The sequence below is a fragment of the Macrosteles quadrilineatus genome, unplaced genomic scaffold (genome assembly GCF_028750875.1).
Source record: "Macrosteles quadrilineatus isolate MER2022 unplaced genomic scaffold, UCM_ALF_1.0 Scaffold_8__2_contigs__length_117827958, whole genome shotgun sequence".
Taxonomy (NCBI): domain Eukaryota; kingdom Metazoa; phylum Arthropoda; class Insecta; order Hemiptera; family Cicadellidae; genus Macrosteles; species Macrosteles quadrilineatus.
Window position 1 is genome coordinate 12,733,621 of NW_026542601.1, and position 26,153 is coordinate 12,759,773.

At 35.7% G+C, this 26,153-nt stretch overlaps 1 protein-coding gene across 5 annotated transcripts in view; it reads right to left on the reverse strand.

Annotated features, from left to right (window-relative positions):
- LOC129001798 (irregular chiasm C-roughest protein-like) overlaps positions 1-26,153 on the reverse strand; it is a 248,562-nt gene that overhangs the window by 10,899 nt on the left and 211,510 nt on the right. For all 5 annotated transcript variants that reach the window (XM_054429243.1, XM_054429240.1, XM_054429245.1 and 2 more), the window contains exons 5-8: positions 8,526-8,583; positions 1,974-2,224; positions 1,162-1,394; positions 531-749 (exon numbers count right to left, since the gene is read on the reverse strand). In XM_054429243.1, the coding sequence (XP_054285218.1) occupies positions 531-749; positions 1,162-1,394; positions 1,974-2,217 (696 nt within the window). In that variant the 5' untranslated portion in view covers positions 2,218-2,224; positions 8,526-8,583. The remainder of the gene's footprint in view (positions 1-530; positions 750-1,161; positions 1,395-1,973; positions 2,225-8,525; positions 8,584-26,153) is intronic.

The following is a 26,153-nucleotide window of genomic DNA, read 5'->3' on the forward strand; positions in this document are numbered from 1 at the left end:
ATATAATGTTAATTAGTTTTTTTTTTATTAGAACTGGTGAAAACAGGTTCTGGCAGTTACTATAGAAGAAATTACAATGATTTAAAATAGATTACGTAAGTTGGAAAACTGTATATCAAAACAAAATGCCAAACAATATATGGAAGTAGTTTGCAAACATACAAAGTGTGTTTTAAATAACTGTAGTTTCATAAACCCATTACTAAACTGTAAACCACCACCTTCGGATGGAAGCGTATGCTCTCTACTGCTTCTTTTTTTATGTTAGGAATTTGTTCCCTGAAGTCGCAGAAATGGAAGGAAAAACCTTAAGAAATTCTTGTGTCTCTCCATAGTGCATCTGGACTTGATGAAACAAATTAATGTGCGTTTTGTGATCAGGAAAAGTGGGGAAAAACATTAATTCCAACAGAATCATCTAGCAGTTCGTGAATTTGATCTGATAAATCCGGCAAGATGCAAAAGATAGTTGGTACTCACTCATAAAGGACAAGGTGATTAATTAGATAGGTTCTAGATCTTATTTGTACCTTAGGAGCATATTTGACTTCCAGCCTAAGCTTGGCACTTCTGTATGTTCTATCTGCTGTGTTCTGCGCCTGACATGTGAACGTTGTGTTGTGGTGTTCCTTCTTCGGTGTCAGCTTCAATATTGACCTGGCTGTGAACCTTCGGCCGTCAGGCAGCGCCTCCACCATGTACTCAATGCCGTCAGTCAAAACATTGCCCAGACCATCGATCCAGGTGATCTGAAATACAAGCACACATTTTTATTAGACGTGGTAGGTCTAGTGTTTGAATGCAAAATCACTGTATTTATTTAAATCTATACTCGAAGGTTAAAAAAAATTCAAATTCGAGTCATAAAATAGGACTTGACTTAATATAAACTGATATTTAAAAATCATGTTTATTTGGAAAAAAATCACAAAGTGCATCATTTGGATGATGTATATATCATTCTTGATGCTTCGGGACTCATACTTGGATTGAAATGCCAATTAGTCATACGGAAAATTTTCACTGGATGAACCTTCATCTTAACCATTTATCATCATCACAAGGAACTCAACAAATTCTAACCTTTCTTTCACAAACCCTAAACTTTATTAAAATTCTTTAAAAAGTGCTTTTGAACTGTTGACCAATAGAATCACTCACCTCTGCTGCAGGTTTGCCAGCCGCTGAGATACACTCCAGCTCTATCTCTCTGTCCTCCGTGGTGAGGAGGTAGTCCGTCTGGACTATCCTGGGAGGTTCTGGAGGAGTGAGGACTGACAGATGAGCTATCCTGGAGCGGACAGCCGTCTCACCGTTGGGTCCCGTCCCCACCTGGCACTGGTAGCTGGCGTCATCATCCAGCATCGCAGGATAGATGTCCAGGGAGTAGTCACCTGCAATAGGAAACAGGATAAGGTGGAGGAAGAGGACATGTTGTAAAAGATTTCTTAGCTGATCACAATAATTCATTCATTTGAACTAAGCTGGTGTTCAAAATTGTACGATGATAAAGGTAAAAATTTACATATACCTTACTAAGTAAGTAAGTATAGTAAGTTATTACTTGTGGGGTGTACACATTCTCAAGTAATTGATTAGGATTTGGACACAGGGCACGAATATGAAACAAAAAGGATGTAGGAGTGAGCAGCCTTCTTTAGATAAGTTATTGATCAATACAGTAAGATCTGTTTCATTTGTGCAGAAAGTTCAGTAGTCACATCAACAAGGTTTAAGCACAAAAAGATACTTTATCATAAAAATCCAAAGATGTAGATTTTTCTTCATTATGAGTAAACAGAATTTCCTACCGTAGCAAATTTGGCACATTCAACTGTGCTCTTTTCAAATAAAAGGCTGGCTACAGCAGCATACGGATAGGATGTCTACTAAATCCAAAAGTAAATGATCTTTTCAAAATTGTTTGTGAAAAACAATTCAGTATCATAATGAAAAATAAACAATTAACTAACCTTCTTCGTCACTGCCGATCATCATGTACCTATCGAAGCCAGAGAGGTTCCGATGTGTGCCAAGACCAAAGCCATCCTTGGTCCATTGCAGCAGCCCAGACTTGTTGATGACTCTGCAGGGTAGAGTGACTCTACTTCCGACCACTGCTGTCTGGTCTTGCGGCTCCATGGCAAACTTCTGCTCTCTCAGGGACGACCCTCTACCGGCCCAAGCCAGCAGGGCGACCACCCATCTTAGTAGCATCCTTCCTCTGGAACAAACCTGGAGTTCAAGGACAAATTCTTAGGCTGTGAGATTTGAGGAACATTGTAATTGGAGTTAGAAAAAAAGTGAAGCATATGCGATCCTAGAACTACCTTAAAAGTTTTTATAGACTGTAATTGATTGTGTCAAATTGTCTCAAATTTCTGAGTAATCATATTACATAATCTAATTGTTATGCTTTTAAGGAGTGCCTTATGCCTTTTATTATAGATAGAACTAGACCTTTCATTCACATTTGAAAGCTGTGACCAGTTATAAGATAACAATGTGTAGTTTGAACCACCAACAGAGGCAGGAACCAATAAAAAGTACTAACAAAAGATACAAGAAGTAACAACTACAGTACTGCATAAAAAGAAAGAATTTGAGAATCTTAAAGTTATTTTATTACTTTGGAAAGGAACTTCGCATCATCTCAATTAAACCTAGACCAACTGTCGCAGTCCATTTTTTTATTTAGTTACTTTAGCTCTTTTTTGGATAAGCTAGGTTACGATGAGTATTGCTGGTTTTCACGAATACACAAATTCTCCGCTCTCAGGTTATAGAAAATTTTACATAAATGCAAGTGTGTTTTGATTAAACTATTAGACCTAAGACATGACAGTATCAAGAGAATGTATGAAGTACGAGTGTTAAAAACCTAATAGAGGTCAATGATTCCTCAAACACCTGTGACGTGTAAGTTTGAATATTTTAGTTCATTCCTAAAAAAACATTCAAACCCATTCAATGAGACGAATAGATTGAATCAACGCCAGTTCTAGTTTGGTCTAGACGGACGGTTGGCAGCTCTGAGTGTTTAAATGCAGCCACTTAATTACTGTCTTAAACTTGAACCTCAGTCTGCTAAGTTCATCTAGATTGGGACAGTGATAGGATATTTAAGGTTAAGTGTTTGATTAAATGTTGCTAGTTTAAATAGGCGTTTATTACCACAAAGTTTTGATTTATGAAATTAATTAAAAGTATTAGTTATTCTTTAAATTGAATAGAGTATTTGAAATTTATGGGTAGTTATTTTTTAAGGTTCTTGAAAGGTATATTATTTCCTAATAATAGATACAGGATAAACATAAATTTACGTACAAACAAACATAAGTTTGAACTTCGTTTTCTGAAAAACTTTGATTTGAATACGTCTGATCGTCAAAGGAATGGTAAAAAGCTAATTGCTAAACATTTAACGATACAAAAAAGTGCAACACAGACCCATTTGAGGCAGACAGCTCTATTTGAAAGCAAGTTATTGAAGATGTTGATTTTATTTTCCAAACCAAGACACTTCAATAACATCTCTAGATTCTCTGAAATCGTTTGATGCCGAGGAAACAATTTGTCACGTTACAAGCTTTGAAGTTGAAGTCAATAGAATGTTCATTGAAAACCAAAGATCATTTCAGACAAGTTTCTTTTTACAGTAAATCAGCAGAAAATTTAAATTGGAGAACATCGCTGTAACTTCAGTTTATTTGCTTGGAAAAGAGATAGTGCCAATAAATATGCAGTTTGTACAATTATTTTCCTGCAAATGATTCTCAAACATCGACAGTCACTTCAAATAAGGATCTTTTAAAGTCAAGTTTTATTTGAATTCAAAGACTAATAGAAATTGTTGAGTTCTAAATTAACATCAGAAGTCTCTTGCATCTTTGTAATTTCAAATACACCCTTATTCTGGTACACTTGGTACTAAAAAGATACGTTGCAATACATCACGTTACCCAAAATCCAAATCGCCGTTACCATGCTGCATACAAGAACAACTCCAGATGTTACCTAAGATGTAACTTTCTAAATCAAGAACTTACAGATTCATTACCTGACAACACTGAATCAATAGATGACTAACATTCTACCTCATGTTCCAAAAAAGTAATATTGTTCAACATTTTCAAACATCACAAATGAACCAGAAAATCCCAAAGCTTAACCTTATAAATACTAAACCATCTTAAAAAAAACTACTTAGCAACTTAATCAATTTCAACTCCTGTTGCACTCCAAACCTCTAACATCCCAAACCCCTTTGAACTTTAGACACCAAATGAGTCATCAAATAATCATTCAATCACATTCACACGTCACGTGACCCTTCAATCTTCACACCTTTGCCGCCATTAAGTCAGCAACTCCAATTATTTAGACTCCATCGATCCTGGTGATCCTCAAGGACCTGACCGGAGACGGCGTCAAGAAGCTATTGTAAGCACAGCAGCATTGTTTGTGGCACGTTCACTAGCAGTCTTCGTGTTGGAAATATTTCCCCTTACTTCGAGTGCATTCTCATAAAGAGCACAAGTGCGTGGGGAGATTAGAAATTGAAAGACAGCCAATTTGAAAAACGCATTCCCCCAAGGGTTATTATTTGCGGAGCGAAACTCGCTGAATCGTATCAGAGGTGGAAATCGGTGCGAAATAATTTTTGGGAAAATTTTCTGTTTTTAGTGAATAATAAGAGTTCCTTTTAGTTGATATTTTTTCGGTTTTTGGGGAGCGTTTTTCGACGAATGCTTAAGGCATAACACCACGAAATTCTATGATATTTGGTGCAAATATTAAAATGCTTTGATTTGTATTGAGAGAAACTATCGAGCCAAAAAAGTATCGTTTAGGGAGGATTATTATTCATGATTAGCGCAAATTAAGTTGTTATACATTGCTTGTAAATTTAATTGGCTGATATAATTACTTCTCAAGGCATTGTCTTGTATACTTTAACTAATGCTTTATTGAACTACTTCCCTAAAACCATTTTAATCCGAAAAACGTTTATCTGCTTAATGTTTTTCGTGACTTCACAACTATATTTATTAGTTCAACGTGTTTAACTAGTGAATTCTCATTTATAACATACACTTTTCATCGTAAACCTAAATTGACTAATAATGCTGATGGTCTAGTGCTAATTAGTTAACTGTTTGAAAATACTTTTGCAATAGTTTTATTGACTACTATTTATTCATTAGAGTCATTTAAGTACTTATAATTAAATCACGTAGCTACCCTTTGACAATATACTCCTCTACACCGCCTACAATGTTTTATACATGCACAGTGTGAACAAGATGGAAAGTTGTAAATCTGCAACGTAAGTTTCGGTCACACTGTACGCGGTGTAGGAGTAAGGAGTGAAAAGTCTAGTAATTCGTCAACGTGGGCGGAGCAGCCCTTGACTACCTTTGTAACGAGAGGGAGGAAGGACCCTCCAAAAAACAAGCACGAGGCGGCCCCAGGGGCCTCTCGGCGCCCTCAAACTCAAAAACTCACCTACAAGGGGCGTTGAAACTCACACCGTCCCAACGATATTTATGTGCAGGGGTTGTGTGAAAATTATGGTTATGGGGTTTTTGTTTTTTATCGAGGGGCTGTGTTTGACGCAGCATCATAAATTATAAGGAGTGATGAGTTACATACAGTGTACAGTATTATTGACGAATCCAGTTCTGTACATTTGATGCATCAGAGATTCAGAGAGACGCTTGAAATTAAATGAATGCATATATGTAAATTTATTTAACATAATTCGTCAGTGTTGTAATATTGATTTGCCACTGCAATTAGCTTTACTGAAGTCAACAACAAACCTAAACTACTATCACTCATCATCACATGTTCGACGGTATGCAATACAATTAGTTGAATAACTTCTTGATCAGCATCGTACGTGTTATTAAATTACCTGAAAGTACAAAAATACGTTAAATAACACTTGTTAAGTATATTTACACTTATATTGTTTACTTACAAGACGGTAAATACAAAAGATGGTCAGTGGTGATCGATTTCGATTTGACACTCCAATCTTCAGAGTATCCAATCGAAATCGATCACCACCTACCATCTTTTGTATTTACCTTATTGTGAGTAAACAGTATAAGTGTAAATATACTTGTATATAAGTGTGTGTAGAATAAAACCGTGTTAAAAATGTTATTTGACGTATTTTTTAAAAAATTTCAAGTAATTAATTGTTGTGTAGCTAAACGTTTGATGAAACCTATCTTTTGAAGGTATTTTGGTTAGAAATGCAATAAAAGATAACAAAAAGTACACGTTTAATACTATTTAAATTATAGCAAGTTGTTTTGAGTTTTGTACTATTTTATTTGTAGGCCTATAGTTGTAAAATGGGGATGTCCGTTGGAACAAATAAACATAGGTGGCTATGAGTAATTCTACAAAATCTGTAAGTAATTATGTAACAGATTACACAATAACTTAAAGAATGAAACAAGGAATAAAACCGTAACAGCTCACTAAACAACATAGATTGCTTCAGTATTTGGTTTAGCAGAAGAGAAACAAAGATCAGATGAGGTTCCAATACAGAGAGGTTCGAGTGTTGGTTGTTGCGCTCAAGTTGATTCAATATTATTCGCAACCACGCTAAGCTCTTCAGTCCGATCTGATAGAATTAAAGGTAAAATTAGCTTCCCCAGCACGAAATATTTTTTTAAAACTCAGCTACAAACGAGAAGCATTTTTTATTCCATCTTTTGACTCCGTTTTGTATTGACACATTGTAAATCATGAATAAAATGTTTCGGTTTCTGATAGTCTTCTTGTTAATTTTTTATTTAGTAAAATGATGGTTTACTGGGAAATGTTAACGAGGTAAAAACAGAGATATAGTTTTTTGTTTACCTGTATCAGGTGATGTATGTATGATCAGCTTTACTAATGTACAACGATGTAGAATACACGGATATTCTTAAAGAATCACTAACTAGTACTAATATTCAAACTGCGGTGGAACTAAAAATTGCATTGCGAATTTTGTGTATTCTAAACAGTTGTGCAAAGATCAGTTGACCTGATATGCAAAATGTTGAATATATTCAAGTCTAAAGGTTGAATTAAAATGCGGAAAACCTGCGATAACGGTTAGGAATAGTAAATTAGTTTTATTGCGAAAACCTCCGTACACTGAGTGCTCCATTTTTCAGCAGAAGTAAACTATAGGTAATACGTCACAAATCTATCTACCAATCACTATTATTGATTCATGTATAGTACGAAACTATTCTCAGCAATAAATAAATCTATACATTTATGGAGTCTTAAAAGTAGCATGTAGCATCGAATAAAATGTAACCCGACTTTAAATCAATCTTTAAAACGCAGATTAGAGACTACTGTTTTATCTTTGTCTTTACAATACATACATTAAAATGTAATCGCGATCCACAAATCCTCAAGACCTTATCAGTTGTCGATGGAGATGGCGTGGACGACTGATAAGGCTTATCACCTCTCCCCCCTGTGGCTGACAATTCCCCCACAACCCCCTACCACCCCTAGTGCTTGATGGATGGCAAGGGGTGAAACCTCAGACGCATTTGCACGTACTGAGATGACGAGGGTTCTGGCTTTTCGTCTCTTTTGTATTAGTGAACAAATCCAGACAGATAACATTATCGCGGGATTTAAGCCTTGGGGTTTACGAAATAAATTGAATTTAAAGGGGTTATACGAAATATAAATAGTTCATAGTTTTTAGAGAATATAGGGTGATTGAGAGCCTAAAAATTATAGAACGTTTTGTTATCAAGGTCAAGTGTTTACCGAACATTTTTTTGTGATGTGCTAGCACCCTATGTACCACAGAAATGGTATGGAAATTAAAATAAATTTTGAAGTTCTATAGGGAATTAGAAACAGGTATTGGTTGTTACAGAAAATATTATAAATATAATTCCAAAGCCTAGAGTGGTTGGCTGAAACTAGTACATGTACTAAATCTTTAAATACATACTTAATCTGAGTTACGTTTACTTTATGCACTATAACTATCTCTAAACTTGTAGACCATCCTGATTTATTCTATGGTTCTATTTTAATATTTACTGTGACAATTTAGCATGGGGACTCACAAAGTGTACATTTTAGTCATATCATGAAAATATACAATGGATAAGTATTTTCTTAAAATGTTTCTGTGTATTTTCTCCAAGCAATTTTTTTTGTAAGATAACCTTCCAAACAAGGGTCTTGTTACCGTATTCAAACGTACACAATGAGTACATGGACATTAAAATGCTTGTAGAACACTACCAAACTGCTTAGGGAGTGTTAACCCACTTTGAGATACTTAACCTACCAACTTTGTACACTAGTGTACTTAGACAACTAGTTTCTATGATTAAATAAGGGGTTTTACAGCAGACTCACAACCTCGGGGGGCAGCTGCACTCCCCTAAGCGTTGGGTTGATGAATAACTCTGTTTACAACTCTGCTGTACACTGAGACATACAACTTGCGTTTGTTTACCTCGTTTGCTTACCTCTAGACCCAATGTTAGCACAGCATGGCCAGCGGGAGGGCTTCACCTCAGCGACACTCTGAAAACAAACATTTGCATCAGGATAAATGTGGAAAACATCCGCTATTTGACGTACGTAAGTATGCTTTCTCGCTACACATTGCTAAAGTTAATTTTGGTGAGTCGGTAGCTCAGTCGGTAGCGTCGCGGACTTCGGGCCCAAGGCAGTAGTGTCGTGGGTTCGGATCCTGGACACCGCCACTAACTTTTATCAGTACAATTCACCTTTGTGCTGTACCGGCTCACTCCTTGCTTTGCTGGATACGTTCCACGCACAGATCTGTAGTCTATGTGGGCGGGCAAATGCAAGGTTAAAAGAGGCCGCCAACCTCTTAAGAAAAAAAAAATAAATAAAGTGCATCTTAGCAGTGTGTGTGGAAATTAGTTGTGTAACTGTTCACACTGAGAATAATTGGGAAAAACTAGTTACCTTTCTGAGCTGTCAATTATACTTTGAATGTGGTATTACGTAAATGAATAATATAATAAACGAATCATGTTATTGAAAAAGTCGTTTTGGCACTTTTTATTTGTTGACAGTTTTTGCACACTTCAACCATAATTTGAGAAAAAGATGAGAATAAAATACACAAACCACGCAGATGATAAATATTTTGAAAATTACTGTAGAATGTATTTTTACGACGTAAAAAATAAATCAGGCAAAAATTTGACATTATAACAATGAGCAACTTAAAAAAAGTGCATTTAAATAAATAAATATCACCACTTGACAGTGGAGCACTGACTATTTAAATGGGTTTTATAAAATTAGCTATCACAAACACACAAGAAACTTCCGAACAGCTAATTACAGCGAAATTAATACTGACAGAGGTTTTTATGACTAAAGCTCAGTGTTTTCATCCTATAAACGTATTCGGATTAATTAAAAACGACAACAACAGCGATTGCATTTACATAAATAATACAAGCAAATTAATGCAAATATTTCGCTCTGTTTTATGCAGGAAAGTCAAACACATCAGATGCGTTTGACGTCTATTGCAGAACTCGTGTAGTAATTTATAGTAAATATTGGTTATAAATTCAATTCGACATTGAATGACCTTTCACATTAATTTTATGTATATACACACTGCGTCTAATAAATACAATGAACTGCAATTTCATACAGTGTAATAAAAAAATTTTGTATTAATTTTAGTATATCGTGAATTCCAAAATAATATAATAATTAATTAGAAGACCTAAGTAACCGGTAGTTAAGAATCTTTTCCTTTTTAAATAGTTTAATTGTTCAGGAGAACTTGTGGAAAGTACTAAGTGTAATTGTAATACATGTGATATAGGCGAGATCCATGCAGTGGTCCGAAAGGTAGTGCTCCGAAAGGCACTGGTTCGAAAATCATTTTCGGACTACTGCCTTTCTGAGTACTGCCTTTCGGAGCAGTGCCTGACCATGCAAAATCTGTCGGACCAGTGCCTCATCTTTGTATTATTTTCGAACCACTGCCTCTCGGACATATAGGCAAGTTTATTATGTAAATCGTTATTTGAGATATAAATTGGAGTAATAACCAAAAGACTAATCATTGTAGAGCATTTTATAAACCCTATCTCAAAACTCATCCGTATATAGTTAACATAGGCATTTTATACAGCATTTCCATACTTAACATGCAGTATTCTCTTTTTTTCGAAAAGACTGAAATAGAAAATAATCATGGCGCTCATTGAAACAAGTATAAAGACGGGTATTATGTGTGTCAGCCGCAATTCCCCCAGAAGATGAAGGTACGAGCTGGGCCAAATGATCTTGTAGGGTCATACATTAAGAAGTGCCGCTATTTCCCTTAGCAGACAGGGAAAATGAATAACGGGCAAGGTACCCTTCGTTGCAGCCCTTCTCCTAACTTATGCTTTGGTCGTAAACATTTTTCGCTCTAGTAATACCGATATTTCACTGTGTTTTAGTGTCAGAAATATTTGTACTAAATGGCCTGTTGAATGATTAAGTCTACATGTAAGGACTAACAGATCGTACCACACTCTTCTCCATTCATACTTTCGTAGGGTCGCCATTTCAGAAAGTCTTGACATCGTAGAATATTTTTTAAATAGTTATAAAAATCAAACCACTTCTAAAACATAAAACACAATACAAAGTTTTGTTGACAGCTTTAAATCATCAAATTAAAATATTGTTTTGAGGCTATAAAGAAACTATTAACCACCGAATAGGTATCACTGGTTAAAAAATAACTGTATCGCGATAAAAAGCTATTTTTAGATTTATAAGCTAAATATAACAATTAAACTTGCTGTGCAATAACGGAACTAGCTTTTACAAAATTCAAATTGTTTTCAAAGCAATTTTATAATTATTGCGATCATCTGTCATGGTTGGTCATTTTGTAGACTTAATGTCACAATTTATAAGTATCATTAAGCAAATACAGTACTCAAAATAAAGGTTGTTCAACCCCTTATATTGTTTGACGGTTCAACTGAAGTTTAATTACCAACAATTTTTGAAAGGGTTTACACAAAAAACTCATCATGAAAGTAAAACAACCCAACATAAATTTAAACCCCAAAAACAATTTAACTATTTTATATCGTAATGAATAAACTCCAAGACAAGTTTGTAATTCCTGACGAGTTGAACTAAATACCTCTGGTACATTCACAGAAGCAAACGAGCTTACGAGTTTATATGAGCTTAATAAAGATGTAAATTAATACCAGCGTGTATCCAACCAGGGTAGGAAGGGGGAAATAGGATCGAGGGATATGAAGGCATGGAGGTCCACAACAAGATTATAGTGTGTATACGCAATAACCTTTGATTACAGACTTACAGTTAATAATTACGCTTGTATAAAACTCACAACGGTTTTCTACCTAGTGTTTACAGCCTACACAGTAAATACAAGAGGTCAAAGTATTTACTTTCTTCTAACTAGGGACAAGTAAAATATAGTGCTTGACCTGCTTGAGTGTTTGTGTTGTAAGGTAATCTAGTTGCTGCGGAATATGATTTCATCGAAATGGTGTTCTAAGATGTAATTCATAAATAGTTTTGAAATGATAATTAACTATCACAATCGACAGAAAAAAGGGCAAAACTGTTTTATATTGACTATAGTCAGTGGTTATATGCTACATTTTCAACTTTATAACCAAGATTTGACAATATATTGTTTGAATTGTTTATCGTGGTTAAATAAGGTTAGGTAATTTTCTTTATTACAGTATTAATAATTTTTCACGTTTTGGTAGGTTAAATTTTTTGGTTTTGTGTTTCGCCACAAATATTCAAGAAAGGATAGTCCCTTGGAATTTTAAAAGGGTTAAAAATATAGAAACTCTAAAAGATTTGTATGAATAATTAAAAATCGTGGTACCAAACTAAAAAGCTAGGTGGGTAACGCAAAGAAAAGAGCAACTTGTGTAATAATAAAACTTAACTACTGACGACTTCTCCATTCATCCCCTTGGCTAAAACAAGAGCTGAAACTTATCAAAATAATGTTAATAAAGTAGCCGTGTTAGCTGTTAAATATAAAATGAAGTATTAACGAATCCAGATACATGAATCGATATCATAATTTGTTGACCAAACTCGGTCGATCACCTGCTATTGACACTTCTTCACGTAGCCATCTATTCAGACGTAGCTATTCACAGCTATTCAGCTATTCACAGCTATTCACAGCTATTCAGCTACAATAGCTATTCGAGTCCACTATTGTAGTACACCGGACCAAATCCCTCACCTATAGAACTAATTTGTTTAGTCAACCAATACCTGTGAAGACGAATCGATTTGCCAGCGAACAGCTTGGCTTGAACTAGATCTAAAGATTCTAATTTTGTGGAATTTGTAGTTTTGTCTTCATACCACCTTGACATTCCATAAATGTTGTTATCACGGGGTGAAAGATAAAACAGTCCACCTGATTTAAGTTATTATAAATTAACGCAACAGAATAAAACTGTTATTTTGATTTCCCCATAGACTTCTTCATCCCCTGGAAAATAGCGTTATATTTTTTAGCGTAACATTTGAAAAAATGTATTTAATACAGGTAAAAACCTTTCAGATAACGTATAGTTGTCAGTTTTGAAAATAGGATAAATATAATATTTTGAATGTGAACTTAAAAAAAAATAATTAATGTCATTTTAGTAGCCATGATGGTTGTAATTCGTATAAACTCAATACACTAGTTGTAAATACATTGTATATGAATTCATAGATATATTGCTTCAGCGTGTTATATAGCGAATCAAATCAAACAAACTCGAGCATCATAGTGATAGTATTTTTTCTAAACAATATTTAAGAAAACTATTAACTAAAAAGTACCCTTATTCTTCCCAAATTCTAATAAGGTGGCTTACAATTTAGGTATTCTCACCACAAATTGTAGTACAGTATTTTCAAAATTTCCTTTCTCTCTGAGGGTGAACATCTTGGGGATATGGTGACCCTACTTACCCTGGTCGCCATGGAAACAGACTTCTTTGTAAACATCGGTGTACCCGGCTCCGTGCAACCCCCTCCACACTAAGGCATAATGGTGTTGACATTGGGGTGATTGGGTTGTCTTGGAGCCCCCCCCCCCGCCCCCCTGCCAATAGCCCCCTCTGCACTTCTGTCTTGAATTATGCAGTATCTTGATTGATTGTAGACTTTGAATAACGCACTAGTACCGATACCATTCATTGTTGTCGCAAACTTCCTTCTTCAGTTTTTAGATTTTATTTGTTATAAATATTTTAGTTCACTGAACGGTTTGTGTGGTAACAAGTCAAGTATGGGAATGATTAGAAGAATTAACAAGTGTGTATGAGGTTTTTTTTTCGTAGAATTTAAACACACCCACAATATCCTTTTGCAAACTGTATACGTTCGGTTAAGCTCAATTTAAACATACGTTTAACTAAAAATTTTTTTAAATGTTTCAAAAACAATTATTTTAAACATTGACCGTATCTAACAACAATCTACAAAATATATCTACAAGACTTGTATTAGATATTCACCTAATAAATTTCAAATCCATTTAAACTATCCTTATCCTACAAAAATACTGAATTAAAAAAAACCTGAAACTTTAAACCGGTGAAATAAACTCACGTAGGAAGGAAAAGTTTAAACGAAAATGCGCAGTAGGAGTTTAATTGCGTAGGTTGTCCATTGTCCAAAGCAGAAACACTCCACACTTCAACTTGGCATTACAGTTTTATCCACAAATAGACTGGAATCTACAAAGTTGACCTGATATAAACATTCCTGTGACATGAGTATCCCCGTTGAACAAAGCACTTGATGATTTCCAGAAATGGACTTTGCGTCAGGTTTAGGGACAGTGTAATTTATTTCAACAGAATTATATTTCCTTAAAACGAAGTTATAAATGTAGGCGTCGAGCGTTCTATAATTGGAATAGAATATTATTTGTTCGTGGTCAGCGTTCAAATTATTTATTTTTACAAAACCTTTTCGTTTTATATTTTTCCACCTAAAGATTTAGGAAACGATTTCTGAAGCAACTATAATTACTGATGGAGTAAACATGCATGCAACTACAGTCTATATTCAATCCCCCAAAACTTAGCTCCAAGAGTACTTCGAATTCATCCCCCTTTTGAAACGAGTAGAAAATTGCGAGTAGAAAAAGGTAAAAGTGAAAACCGGGGGTAAATGGTAATGAACCGGTAAGAAATATATTCCTGCATTGTGTTGTTTTTACAAAGGTTAATTTCACGGGCCGAGTCGAACAAAAGGTACAATTGCGGGACACTTTGAACCTTCTTTGTGGCTGGTCCAATCTTGCATGGTTGTAATGTTGTGGGGGGGGGGAGGTCCAGTATTAATTTCCACACGGTCTTGTTTAGAATCCCTTGCGTAACATCATCCAGTTATCCCATTACCCTTCTCTCTCCCCGCCTCTTTAACTCGCTCTTTACACGCTCTTATAATTAGCAGATCACCAGCCTTTCGCATTACAGCATTACCTGGCGGGATGTAAACATTGCAAAGGCGAAAAAGGCGAGTTTTCTGTTTAGAGTTTCTTTACAATAGTGGTCTAATGGTAAAAGCTTGAGGCATCGGAGCACGAGGTCCCAGGTTCTAATCCTACCAGTCACCAATACATTACCATGTGATAATTCCGCTATCTTCTAGTACTAGCCTGAATTAATGTGTAACAGTTCCGGACTAGAACCTAACGTCATAGGATGTAGCCCAGGCAAATTATACTTAATCCCACAATCATCCCACAAAAAAGTGCTTACATAATTTTATAAAGTTCAGTGAATTCCGCGTCGAGACGTTAAAATCATTAAAATCGGTTCAGTTGTTCTGGTACAACAGGTCGTCAAAGTTCAGTAATTTTAACAGAAAACTAAAAGACACACTGCCATCTGTAGGAACACGCTGATGTAATCATCAAGAATAGGATGACAAGGAGAATGTTAAAATAACTGAACTTTGACGACCTGTTGTAGCAGAAAAGTTAATGATTTAACGTTATTCGAAGTGGAATTTGATTTTCTTTAGAAAGGTATGTAAACAAATTTTTGTGAGATGCACTGTTTGTGAGTTATAAGCCGTCAAAATCGGCCTATTTTTTGCCTCCCATACACTTAGCTCACTTTAGAATATGTCGCAAACTCATTTTTAACTAACTTAGGATCTCCAGAGCAGAATTAAACGATTTCCAGCTTTCCCCCAATTTTTGAGCTACAACTCTTTTTTGGGCTAATTTGCCTGGGCTAATGTGAAGGTGGGACCAAAAAGTAGAATAGAATTGCTCTATACTTAACCCAATTTCAATTCAATTTAACCTTGATAAACTAAGCTAATCATAAACTCAACTAAAAAGTTAATTCACTGAAACAAACCATTTCAACACTAAAAACTCTCCTGCCGTTATCAAGTTTAATACAACTCCGACAGCCATTACGGCCAACTTAAATTGTCAGGTCGTTTAGAGCGTTGTTTTCTGCCTAACTATTTGCTTTGTTTTGAGTTCGCGTGTGCAAGGGACGACTGAAATAGGTTAACGAGCCGGCGTCGGCGTCGCGGAGCGGGCACGATACACCATCGCCTGCTTCTCACTGTCATACCAGGGTCGTTACAGCGACATAGACCTGCAACTGATTGTGCAGGTTCTGAAAGTTTTACAATTTAAGTTGAATTTATGGTTGAAGAAAAAATATTGCTTCTGGCGAAAGAGAAAAAACTCTTTGTGTAAAGGGAGGTTGACATTCTATTTCCAAGTTTTAGCAAGTGGAAAGGAATTTCACTAACGAGATAGTATGCTGATATAAATAACTGGTTTGAATAGACAATAGTTACTAAACATAGCTCAAAAGACAAAATTAATGTAAACTAGCATCTTTTATGTCACATCAACCATCGCAGGAAGAAACTAAGGAAGGACAATTTTTCATAAGTTCATTCCACAACGTTCTTTTTTTTAATAGAACATTGGCTATATATGCAAAAGTCAATAATTGTATGCAGTGTAATTGGGTAAATGTAAATCATTACATTTAACCAGTATACATAATCATTAACTGTTAATCGAGTTAATCTTATATACATAATCAAAAATATACAGATTGGGAAGTCTGACGGTAACCTTGAGTTGCTATGAACAGTAATGATAAAAAATAACCGTAATTCCATCAGGCAATTCACATACTGCCCACTCTTTAATGATTATAAAAAAATAAAAAAATGTTTAAAAGGAATTACTATTTTAAGGGAGGAAATGGTAACAAGAGGTTGTATTTTATTTAATTACAGTTGCCAACAAAAACATTATATTTACTATATATTTTTATTACTACGAACATTATGACAAAATCTTACAATTTCGACGCGTTAACCTCAACGCACGTGTTAAATTCACCACTTCTACAACAAATGGAACCCAGAAATGTGCTTACTCAAAAGTTTACACAATAATTCTCAATATCTACTGGAATTTATTAATCTTTCAAGGTAATTGCTATCTCCAGGAATAATTTTCACAAACATAATATCCAAATTGCAGCCATTCAACTTTGAAACGCGGTGATTCATTTCGATCCCAATTATTCGCCATTGTGTCGAAGTATTTAGCATCAAATGGTTGACAAACAGTGTTGTGTGTCAAAGGGAATGGGGAGAAGTGGAGCTGATGTTTGAGCTAATAGTAGTACTGATTGGGCGCACTGCACACTGCTACAACATATCTGTTTAATTGTCAACAACAGCCAACATCCGCTGACACTGAATCCAACTGGTTTTAATAAGCAAATCATAAACAGGAGGAACACAATGATACATGTGTTGGTTGTTTTATTGTTCGAAAACAAGTATCTGTGTGGAGTTTTTTATAAAGTGTTTTATGAGAAAGTTTAGTATTTTAGGATATAAAATAGATTCTATCCTAGAATTCTATAGTTAGATTTTCTATTGCAGTATTATTCTTGTTATATGTTATTGTCATTATTCGTTCCTGTTGTTATTATTATTGTTATTTTATTATTGTTGCTAATGTATTTGATGCTGTTAGTTGTTGTTTGTTGTTTGTTGTTTGTTGTTGTTGTTGTTATTTTTGTTATCTTTGTTGGCTACACATTTTTATTCAATGTTAATTATATCAAAGATTTATCATTGTTAGTCAGCATTGCTCAGATTTTAGTTGTTGTTCTTGATGTCAAGTTCTCTCATTAAGTAGATTCTTAAGCCCCTTTGCATGTTTGGCTTGACCCTTAGTTATAAGAACATTGAGTAAGCATTATATAAAAAAATAATTGTAAATTAGTTTGTTTGGACCGTTGGAAGCAAAATAAAATAAAATAGAATAGATTGGGTTTGTCCATTATTGTTTCATTAACACTAGCTTTCTTTGTTTTATATAAACAGGTTTAAACAGGTTGAGTTAAGTTTAACAGGTTTTAATCGAATCTTAAAATTACAGCAAAGGGCATTAAGAACAATGATGGGACTAAAAAATGATGAATGTGTTAAAATTCATTTCAAAAATTTTAAAAATACTAACTATGTTTGCCCAATACATTTTTGAAACTGCTCTCATAGCAAAAGAAAGCATATTAGATAACGCACAATTATGCTACAATACAAGAGGAAAAGCCCTAAGAGAAAATAGTCGCAACCATCTTTTATTTTTAAATAAAAAGCCCACCTGTGCCGGAAGAAGGTTCTTACGGTTTCTTCCAAATCATTTAAAACCCATTGGCAACATCAAATTTAAAAACAAATTAAAAAAATTATCTCATAAAAATCGCTCCTTACTCCATTAAATAAAGAGGTGTTTCCCCAATTAACCTGATTTTATTGGTAGTTTCTTAGTATTATATAAATTGTAGTTTTAGCTTATAACTGTATTTACTAGGTTAGGAATTTGACACTATTCAATGTACAATGTACAATTATTGAATAAAGATATTGAAATGAAAAAATGAAATGAAATGAAAGGTTGTAAATGAGAATTTACTCTCCCAATTCCTCACGTTATAAAGAATGAAGGCAGTTGTAGTTTTTTTAAACAAAAATCTAAAAATCCTGGAAAAGATATTAGAAATTGTTTCAGTATCAATGAATTGCAGTCCTTAAAAATCTATCTAAGTAACAGTAGACGACGTATTTTGTTAGGCCCTTTCAATAGCTTCGTAATCGGTAGACAAATAATACTAATAAGACCTATGTTAAATTGTTTTTATTTCTGAGCCAAGCCTGTGATACATAATAGGTACAAACTCTTAACCAAGTATAAAAAAATTGGTTCCTAGATTCTATTCGGCGTGTTTGTGAACGCGTTCAAATCATCTTGAAAATGCTTATTTATTTTTGCAACTACTGTATATTGAGTATTGTTACCTTTAATGATTCCATTTGGCCTATTGTTTTGATGTTTACGTATACGTAGAAATTAATCAATTAAGAGAATTGTAGGGTCAGATTACAAGACTGATTCAACAATATTGTGAGAAAGACACAGAGCAATATCGTTAACAGCAAGGTTGCAGGGCAAATACAAGGTTTCGTTACAAATTAACAGACTTAACCTGATCTTTGCTGCAAACAATACGTGCATTCGAGCACATGAGTGGGAATTAACTGGTGTCTTCGGTATTGGATAACTGCATTGTACGTTTATAGCTTGTGTAATTGCTAACAATACAATTCGTTTTATACATTTTTACAATAAAGAATTTATTTGTGAATGTAATAGATAGTGCTGTTGAGTTATTTGTGGTAAAGATACTATTTTAAGGGGATGCCATTTCGAAAAATAATACAGACATAATTTGAAGTACACAGCATCACTGTAAATCTTTTAGTAATAGTATGTTTAAATAAATATAAGAAAGTAATGATTTTGCAGTTTTTAGGGTAAACGACTGCATCTCTTTAAATATGAAGTGGTATTAGTTAACAAATACTTTAAACACAGTGTATACTTGTTTCTACTAGTACCTGTATTATTATATAGTGCTCTTTGAAAAAGGTTCACCATTTCACCATAGACACATTTTACTCAACAACACCATTTGACGCTGTTGGTTATATTCCATTTCTGCGCAGTATTAAGTGAGTTGCCTTGCAGATCCCACTAGACGTCAAAATATCAGCCCCTTCTCAGTAAAAGTTCAAGTGCCGATCATTCCTATCGAGATCCCAACAGTGGCACTTCAAAATTATCAATTATTATGAGCATAGCACGGATTCGCTTCACCACTCATCTTAAGGATTTTGTACTGTTTTATGTTTTGCATTGTGCATGTTCGAACAAGTCGAAAATACTTCAGAACTATTGCAGTTTTACAGCGACTTTTTTACCATTTAAATGATGCCTTGTGAATATATTTGTCCTGGTAATTTTGAATGTACATATATTAATGCTAAGTTTGACGAGAATGTAAGCAGAGGTCCACATGTGGGTTGGGGATGTTTGTGGAAAGGTTGGCGTGTTGTCTAAGATAAGAAGATTGGAGAGTGGGAAGCTCAACTCGAGTACTAGCCGAGTGTCTTTATGTGGCCTTCTTTGTGGCGTTCGCGCAAAATTATGACTCTCCGAGGTGTACTGTATTTTACAAACTTCTTAATGCACTAGGTATTTTTAGGTTTCGAACAATTTGCTTATACATTTACTAACTTTAATTCATATCTAATACATTTTCAGGTGGGTCCAGCCATGTATTTATCAGTGGGATTATGAAGTAAATGGTAAAAAAAACCACAATGTTTTTAAATAACTAGGAGCTATGTTTTATCGTTGCATCACATAGCCTATAAGTTTTTTTAAATTTTTTTTTTAAGGGGTTGGCGACCTCTTTTAACCTTGCATTTGCCCGTCCACATAGACTACAGATCTGTGCGTGGAACGTATCCAGCAAAGCAAGGGGTGAGCCGGTACAGTACGAAGGTGAACTGTACTGATAAAAGTTTGTAGCAGTGACCAGGATCCGAACCCACGACACTACTGCCTTGGGCCCGAAGTCAGCGACGCTACCAATTGAGCCACCGACTCACCAGGTATTATCATTTCCCGGACCTCCATGTTCCTCGTTTGTGGTCGGATTTATGTTAGTTTATATTTATATCCACCACTAAGACAACATAACATTCTGTGTAAGCCAATCAGTCAAATATTATTTCGTATAGCTAGGCACATTTAATTTTTATGCTAAAAAGATAAGAATAAGGAGAATTTTGAAGAATGGTATTTACAAATTCCTGTTGTAAAAATTTATACTTCCAAACAAGATTAGAATAAATCTAAATTAAAGGTTAATAGTTTATTAATCAAAGCAATTCCGCTATATAGTAGGCCTATAGGTCTATACTACGCTAAAGCGAGTATATTCAGTCTATTTCCGACTGAGGGCTAGCAATACTGCAGCCAGACAGATACATCAGCTATTGTAATGCGTCTGCCGTGCATCAGACCGTGAGCACGTATGTAGGGCCATCTCCCCGGGCGTCCTCTCCTCTCTCCATCTACAGTCTATTTCCCCCACGGAAGTGAAGAGATAAACGTCTCAATACTTCTAAATAACAATCAAGCAAGCTTCGATAACGTCTATATGTCACACCAACTATTTAAGAGAGGAAAACAAAATAATATAAATTTATAGTGTAGCACACACTGATAGCCCTGATAAAAGAATTACAATAGGAAGTTTCGTAAAAGAAATGAAGATATTTAACAATACTACTTCATAAACACATGCATACTGTAGTATTTTGTATCTCTCAGTGTGCCAGTGCCAGTGTTACTGTACTCCACTACCTGGGTAGATGTAGCGATCGATAACAACCGTGAATGTTTCATTGCGAGTGTGACTTGTTAGCTTTGCCTCCAGTGTCATATAACGTTGTAACCACTAGCTATACACTGCTACACACTTGTATACAGTATTGTGTATCTCTCAGTGTGCCGGTGTTACTGTACTCCACTACCTGGGTAGATGTAGCGATCGATAACAACCGTGAATGTTTCATTGCGAGTGTGACTTGTTAGCTTTGCCTCCAGTGTCATATAACGTTGTAACCACTGGCTATACACTGCTACACACTTGTATACAGTATTGTGTATCTCTCAGTGTGCCAGTGTTACTGTACTCCACTACCTGGGTAGATGTAGCGATCGATAACAACCGTGAATGTTTCATTGCGAGTGTGACTTGTTAGCTTTGCCTCCAGTGTCATATAACGTTGTAACCACTGGCTATACACTGTTACACACTTTTATACAGTATTGTGTATCTCTCAGTGTGCCAGTGTTACTGTACTCCACTACCTGGGTAGATGTAGCGATCGATAACAACCGTGAATGTTTCATTGCGAGTGTGACTTGTTAGCTTTGCCTCCAGTGTCATATAACGTTGTAACCACTAGCTATACACTGCTACACACTTGTATACAGTATTGTGTATCTCTCAGTGTGCCAGTGTTACTGTACTCCACTACATGGGTAGATGTAGCGATCGATAACAACCGTGAATGTTTCATTGCGAGTGTGACTTGTTAGCTTTGCCTCCAGTGTCATATAACGTTGTAACCACTAGCTATACACTGCTACACACTTGTATACAGTATTGTGTATCTCTCAGTGTGCCGGTGTTACTGTACTCCACTACCTGGGTAGATGTAGCGATCGATAACAACCGTGAATGTTTCATTGCGAGTGTGACTTGTTAGCTTTGCCTCCAGTGTCATATAACGTTGTAACCACTGGCTATACACTGCTACACACTTGTATACAGTATTGTGTATCTCTCAGTGTGCCAGTGTTACTGTACTCCACTACCTGGGTAGATGTAGCGATCGATAACAACCGTGAATGTTTCATTGCGAGTGTGACTTGTTAGCTTTGCCTCCAGTGTCATATAACGTTGTAACCACTAGCTATACACTGTTACACACTTTTATACAGTATTGTGTATCTCTCAGTGTGCCAGTGTTACTATACTCCACTACCTGGGTGGATGTAGCGATCGATAACAACCGTGAATGTTTCATTGCGAGTGTGACTTGTTAGCTTTGCCTCCAGTGTCATATAACGTTGTAACCACTGGCTATACACTGTTACACACTTTTATACAGTATTGTGTATCTCTCAGTGTGCCAGTGTTACTGTACTCCACTACCTGGGTAGATGTAGCGATCGATAACAACCGTGAATGTTTCATTGCGAGTGTGACTTGTTAGCTCTGCCTCCAGTGTCATATAACGTTATAACCACTAGCTATACACTGCTACACACTTGTATACAGTATTGTGTATCTCTCAGTGTGCCCGTGTTACTGTACTCCACTACCTGGGTAGATGTAGCGATGGATAACAACCGTGAATGTTTCATTGCGAGTGTGACTTGTTAGCTTTGCCTCTAATGTCATATAACGTTGTCCCCACTGGCTATACACTCCTACACACTTGTATACAGTAGTGTGTATCTCTCAGTGTGCCAGTGTTACTATACTCCACTACCTGGGTGGATGTAGCGTTCGATAACAACCGTGAATGTTTCATTGCGAGTGTGACTTGTTAGCTTTGCCTCCAGTGTCATATAACGTTGTTAACACTAGCTATACACTGCTACACACTTGTATACAGTATTGTGTATCTCTCAGTGTGCCAGTGTTACTGTACTCCACTACCTGGGTAGATGTAGCGATCGATAACAACCGTGAATGTTTCATTGCGAGTGTGACTTGTTAGCATTGCCTCCAGTGTCATATAACGTTGTTAACACTAGCTTTACACTGCTACACACTTGTATACAGTGAGCCGTGACTATTTCCACCGGGCGAATGTCACGACTCATGATCAATGGTTCAAGTGTTTTTTTATAGTAGGCTAGTTCAGTGTTTCTCACTCCACGACCCCGAACAAGGCTGTGGGTTTTGTTCTTATTACTCCCACCGCCGACGTTTCAGAGGCTCCGAGACTTTCGTTAGCGCTGCATCGGCATAAATTTTGCATCGTCTTTCATCTTAATTTTGTAGTATGTTAACGTTGTATTTTTGCCTTTTCCTTACTTGTGTGAAGATATTCTCTACTATGCAGTAAATTAAGAGCGCCCAGCGCGCTTGATGGGGCCCGTGAGGAGGAACATGGAGTACCGGTAGTCTGCATCAGCCTTGGCGGAGTGGGAATTACAACTCTTGGCCACCCCTGGATCTTGGCCCCCCTCTTCCGTCATGCCTGCTTCCCCTCCGGTGCTGCTCGCCCAGAAACATGAACTAGTACCGCAAATTCCGCAAGTTTTAGGCCTAATTAATTATTGCTAACCACCGTCCTGGACTTGGAGATTTCGTTACCTATTTGTTAATTTGTGCACAGAGATTTATTAATTGTTTTTCTTTTTAAATTTTAAATTCTTTAGCCTAGGCTACTTGTTGATTTTTTTTAAATTTTATAATTTTATTAAATATTCTATTGAATTCTAATTTGGGGCCCCTAAAGTTTCTATAGTTACCAGATAAAATGAATTTATTATAAGAGTCATTATATATATCATTGTTGTAATTTGTTAATTTAAAAGTTTTTTTGAAAGGTAAATAAAAGCTAGTAAGATTTATTTTTGAAATTTAGCCTATTTGAAAATGATTAATGAAATAATTGTAAGTTAGTAGGGTAAACGGGTATCAAAATTTTTAAAGTTTAATTGAGAGTATTTAATTCATGTATTATTGTTAATTATTGTTGTTGATGTTATTGTTGTGTTATTTTTTTTAAATGGTTAATTACAGCTCGTTTCTCTCAAATGGCGTGTTGTTCTTGAGCCTCCATCCATGGTTCTCATTTTGTTATGTAAAGTTTTGTGAGCCGCTCCTCGGGCCTGCGCATGGATCACGCTTCCTTTTCGTTAGTCTGGGTGCAGGCGCGAGGGCATGGTTCAACAGTATTGTGTATCTCTCAGTGTGCCCGTGTTACTGTACTCCACTACCTGGGTTGATGTAGCGATGGATAACAACCGTGAATGTTTCATTGCGAGTGTGACTTGTTAGCTTTGCCTCCAATGTCATATAACGTTGTCCCCACTGGCTATACACTGCTACACACTTGTATACAGTAGTGTGTATCTCTCAGTGTGCCAGTGTTACTATACTCCACTACCTGGGTGGATGTAGCGTTCGATAACAACCGTGAATGTTTCATTGCGAGTGTGACTTGTTAGCTTTGCCTCCAGTGTCATATAACGTTATAACCACTAGCTATACACTGCTACACACTTGTATACAGTATTGTGTATCTCTCAGTGTGCCAGTGTTACTGTACTCCACTACCTGGGTAGATGTAGCGATCGATAACAACCGTGAATGTTTCATTGCGAGTGTGACTTGTTAGCTTTGCCTTCAGTGTCGTATAACTTTGTAACCACTAGCTATACACTGCTACACACTTGTATACAGTATTGTGTATCTCTCAGTGTGCCAGTGTTACTGTACTCCACTACCTGGGTAGATGTAGCGATCGATAACAACCGTGAATGTTTCATTGCGAGTGTGACTTGTTAGCATTGCCTCCAGTGTCATATAACGTTGTAACCACTGGCTATACACTGCTACACTTGTATACAGTATTACTGTACTACCAGTGTTACTGTACTCCACTACCTGGGTAGATGTAGCGGTCGATTACAACCTTATTTTCATGTTAACTGTCTATTTAGTATGTTTCTTAGAATACTGACATTTCGAGACGTTTGCACAAACGTCTGAAATTAGTAACATTAAGTTTAGCCTTTATGTTTTAATAAAATTTCTTCTTGTTGTTTTCATTTACCACTTTTCTTGTATGAAGCAAGTAGGTACTTTTATGTAAGCAATGTTCAAACAAATACAAGCACAGAAATACAGTACTTGTATACAGTATATGATTCATTACTGTTGCGTTATTTTAACCTTGTGTTCACAGACGAACCTTTATGTTAATGGAAGAACCTTCTATCAAAATTCATGTTTTCGGCCCCTGGACTATATTGTTAAGACAATAATAGGTTTTTTACATATACCTCAGTCAAATAGTCCAAAAAACTTTTTTGGACTATTTGACTGAGGTATGTAAAAAAACCTATTATTGTCAGAACCTTCTATCTTTACCCGCGAACTATGAAAATATCTATGCTAATAGCTTCTCACTCAAAACAGTTTTTGCTTAAACATGTACATAAAATCCCTAACGAGAGTCACAATTGTTTTTACATTCTCTAAACAACCAAATTCTAATCTAGTTTGGACCATTGATCGTACAAACGGACTGGCCGGACGTATCGCTTTGCTCTACAAAGATGAAGCCCCCCTCTTCCCTTCATTAGACTTTGAAAGGGTTCCAGGGTCCTGTTACCTCGTCAAAGCACCCGTGCAGAAAGAACAACCCTGAGTCCGATATCCCCCCCCCTTAGCTTGACCCTTGTACATCCACTGTCGAAATAGCTTGATCCTCGTAATACACACTTAGACGGTTTTGATTTTTCCTTTGTGTTTTTAGTGTGTGTTCAAGAGTATACTTTATGATTTGAATATTCTTTGTTTAGTTAAAAATATAATATTTAAGAGAAGTGAAGGGGGACATTTTCAGCATTTTGAGAAACCCCCCTTTCCCCAATCTCATTAACGTTTCATGATCGAAGGAGTATGTAAGTGTCTTCAAGATTTGTATGATGTATATTTTAAACTTCTGTATGCACTACATACCGTCTCTGAAATGAATGAAATTAAATAATATTTTATTTCCTATTAATTATATATACATATTTACATTGTTTTTTTTTAATAATACAGCAAATATTACTATCTAGAAAACAAAACAAAAATGATATACTCTGTAGAAATAAATCGAACAAAAGTGTAAAAAAACCTTCTATAACAAAGGAAAAAGTCTACATAGGCGGGCCTGTGCGTAAACTCGAGTTGCGAAGAAGTTAATTTAAATGGGAGGTAAAAAATGTATATGAAAACAAACAAAAAATATTTCGTATAATTTTTTAAATTTGTCTTGCCCTCTGTGTTACAAATTAGTTAATGAATTAGTTGAATACATTTTTTGTAAGTATTATGGCTATCCATGATTTATTTGGCTCAGGG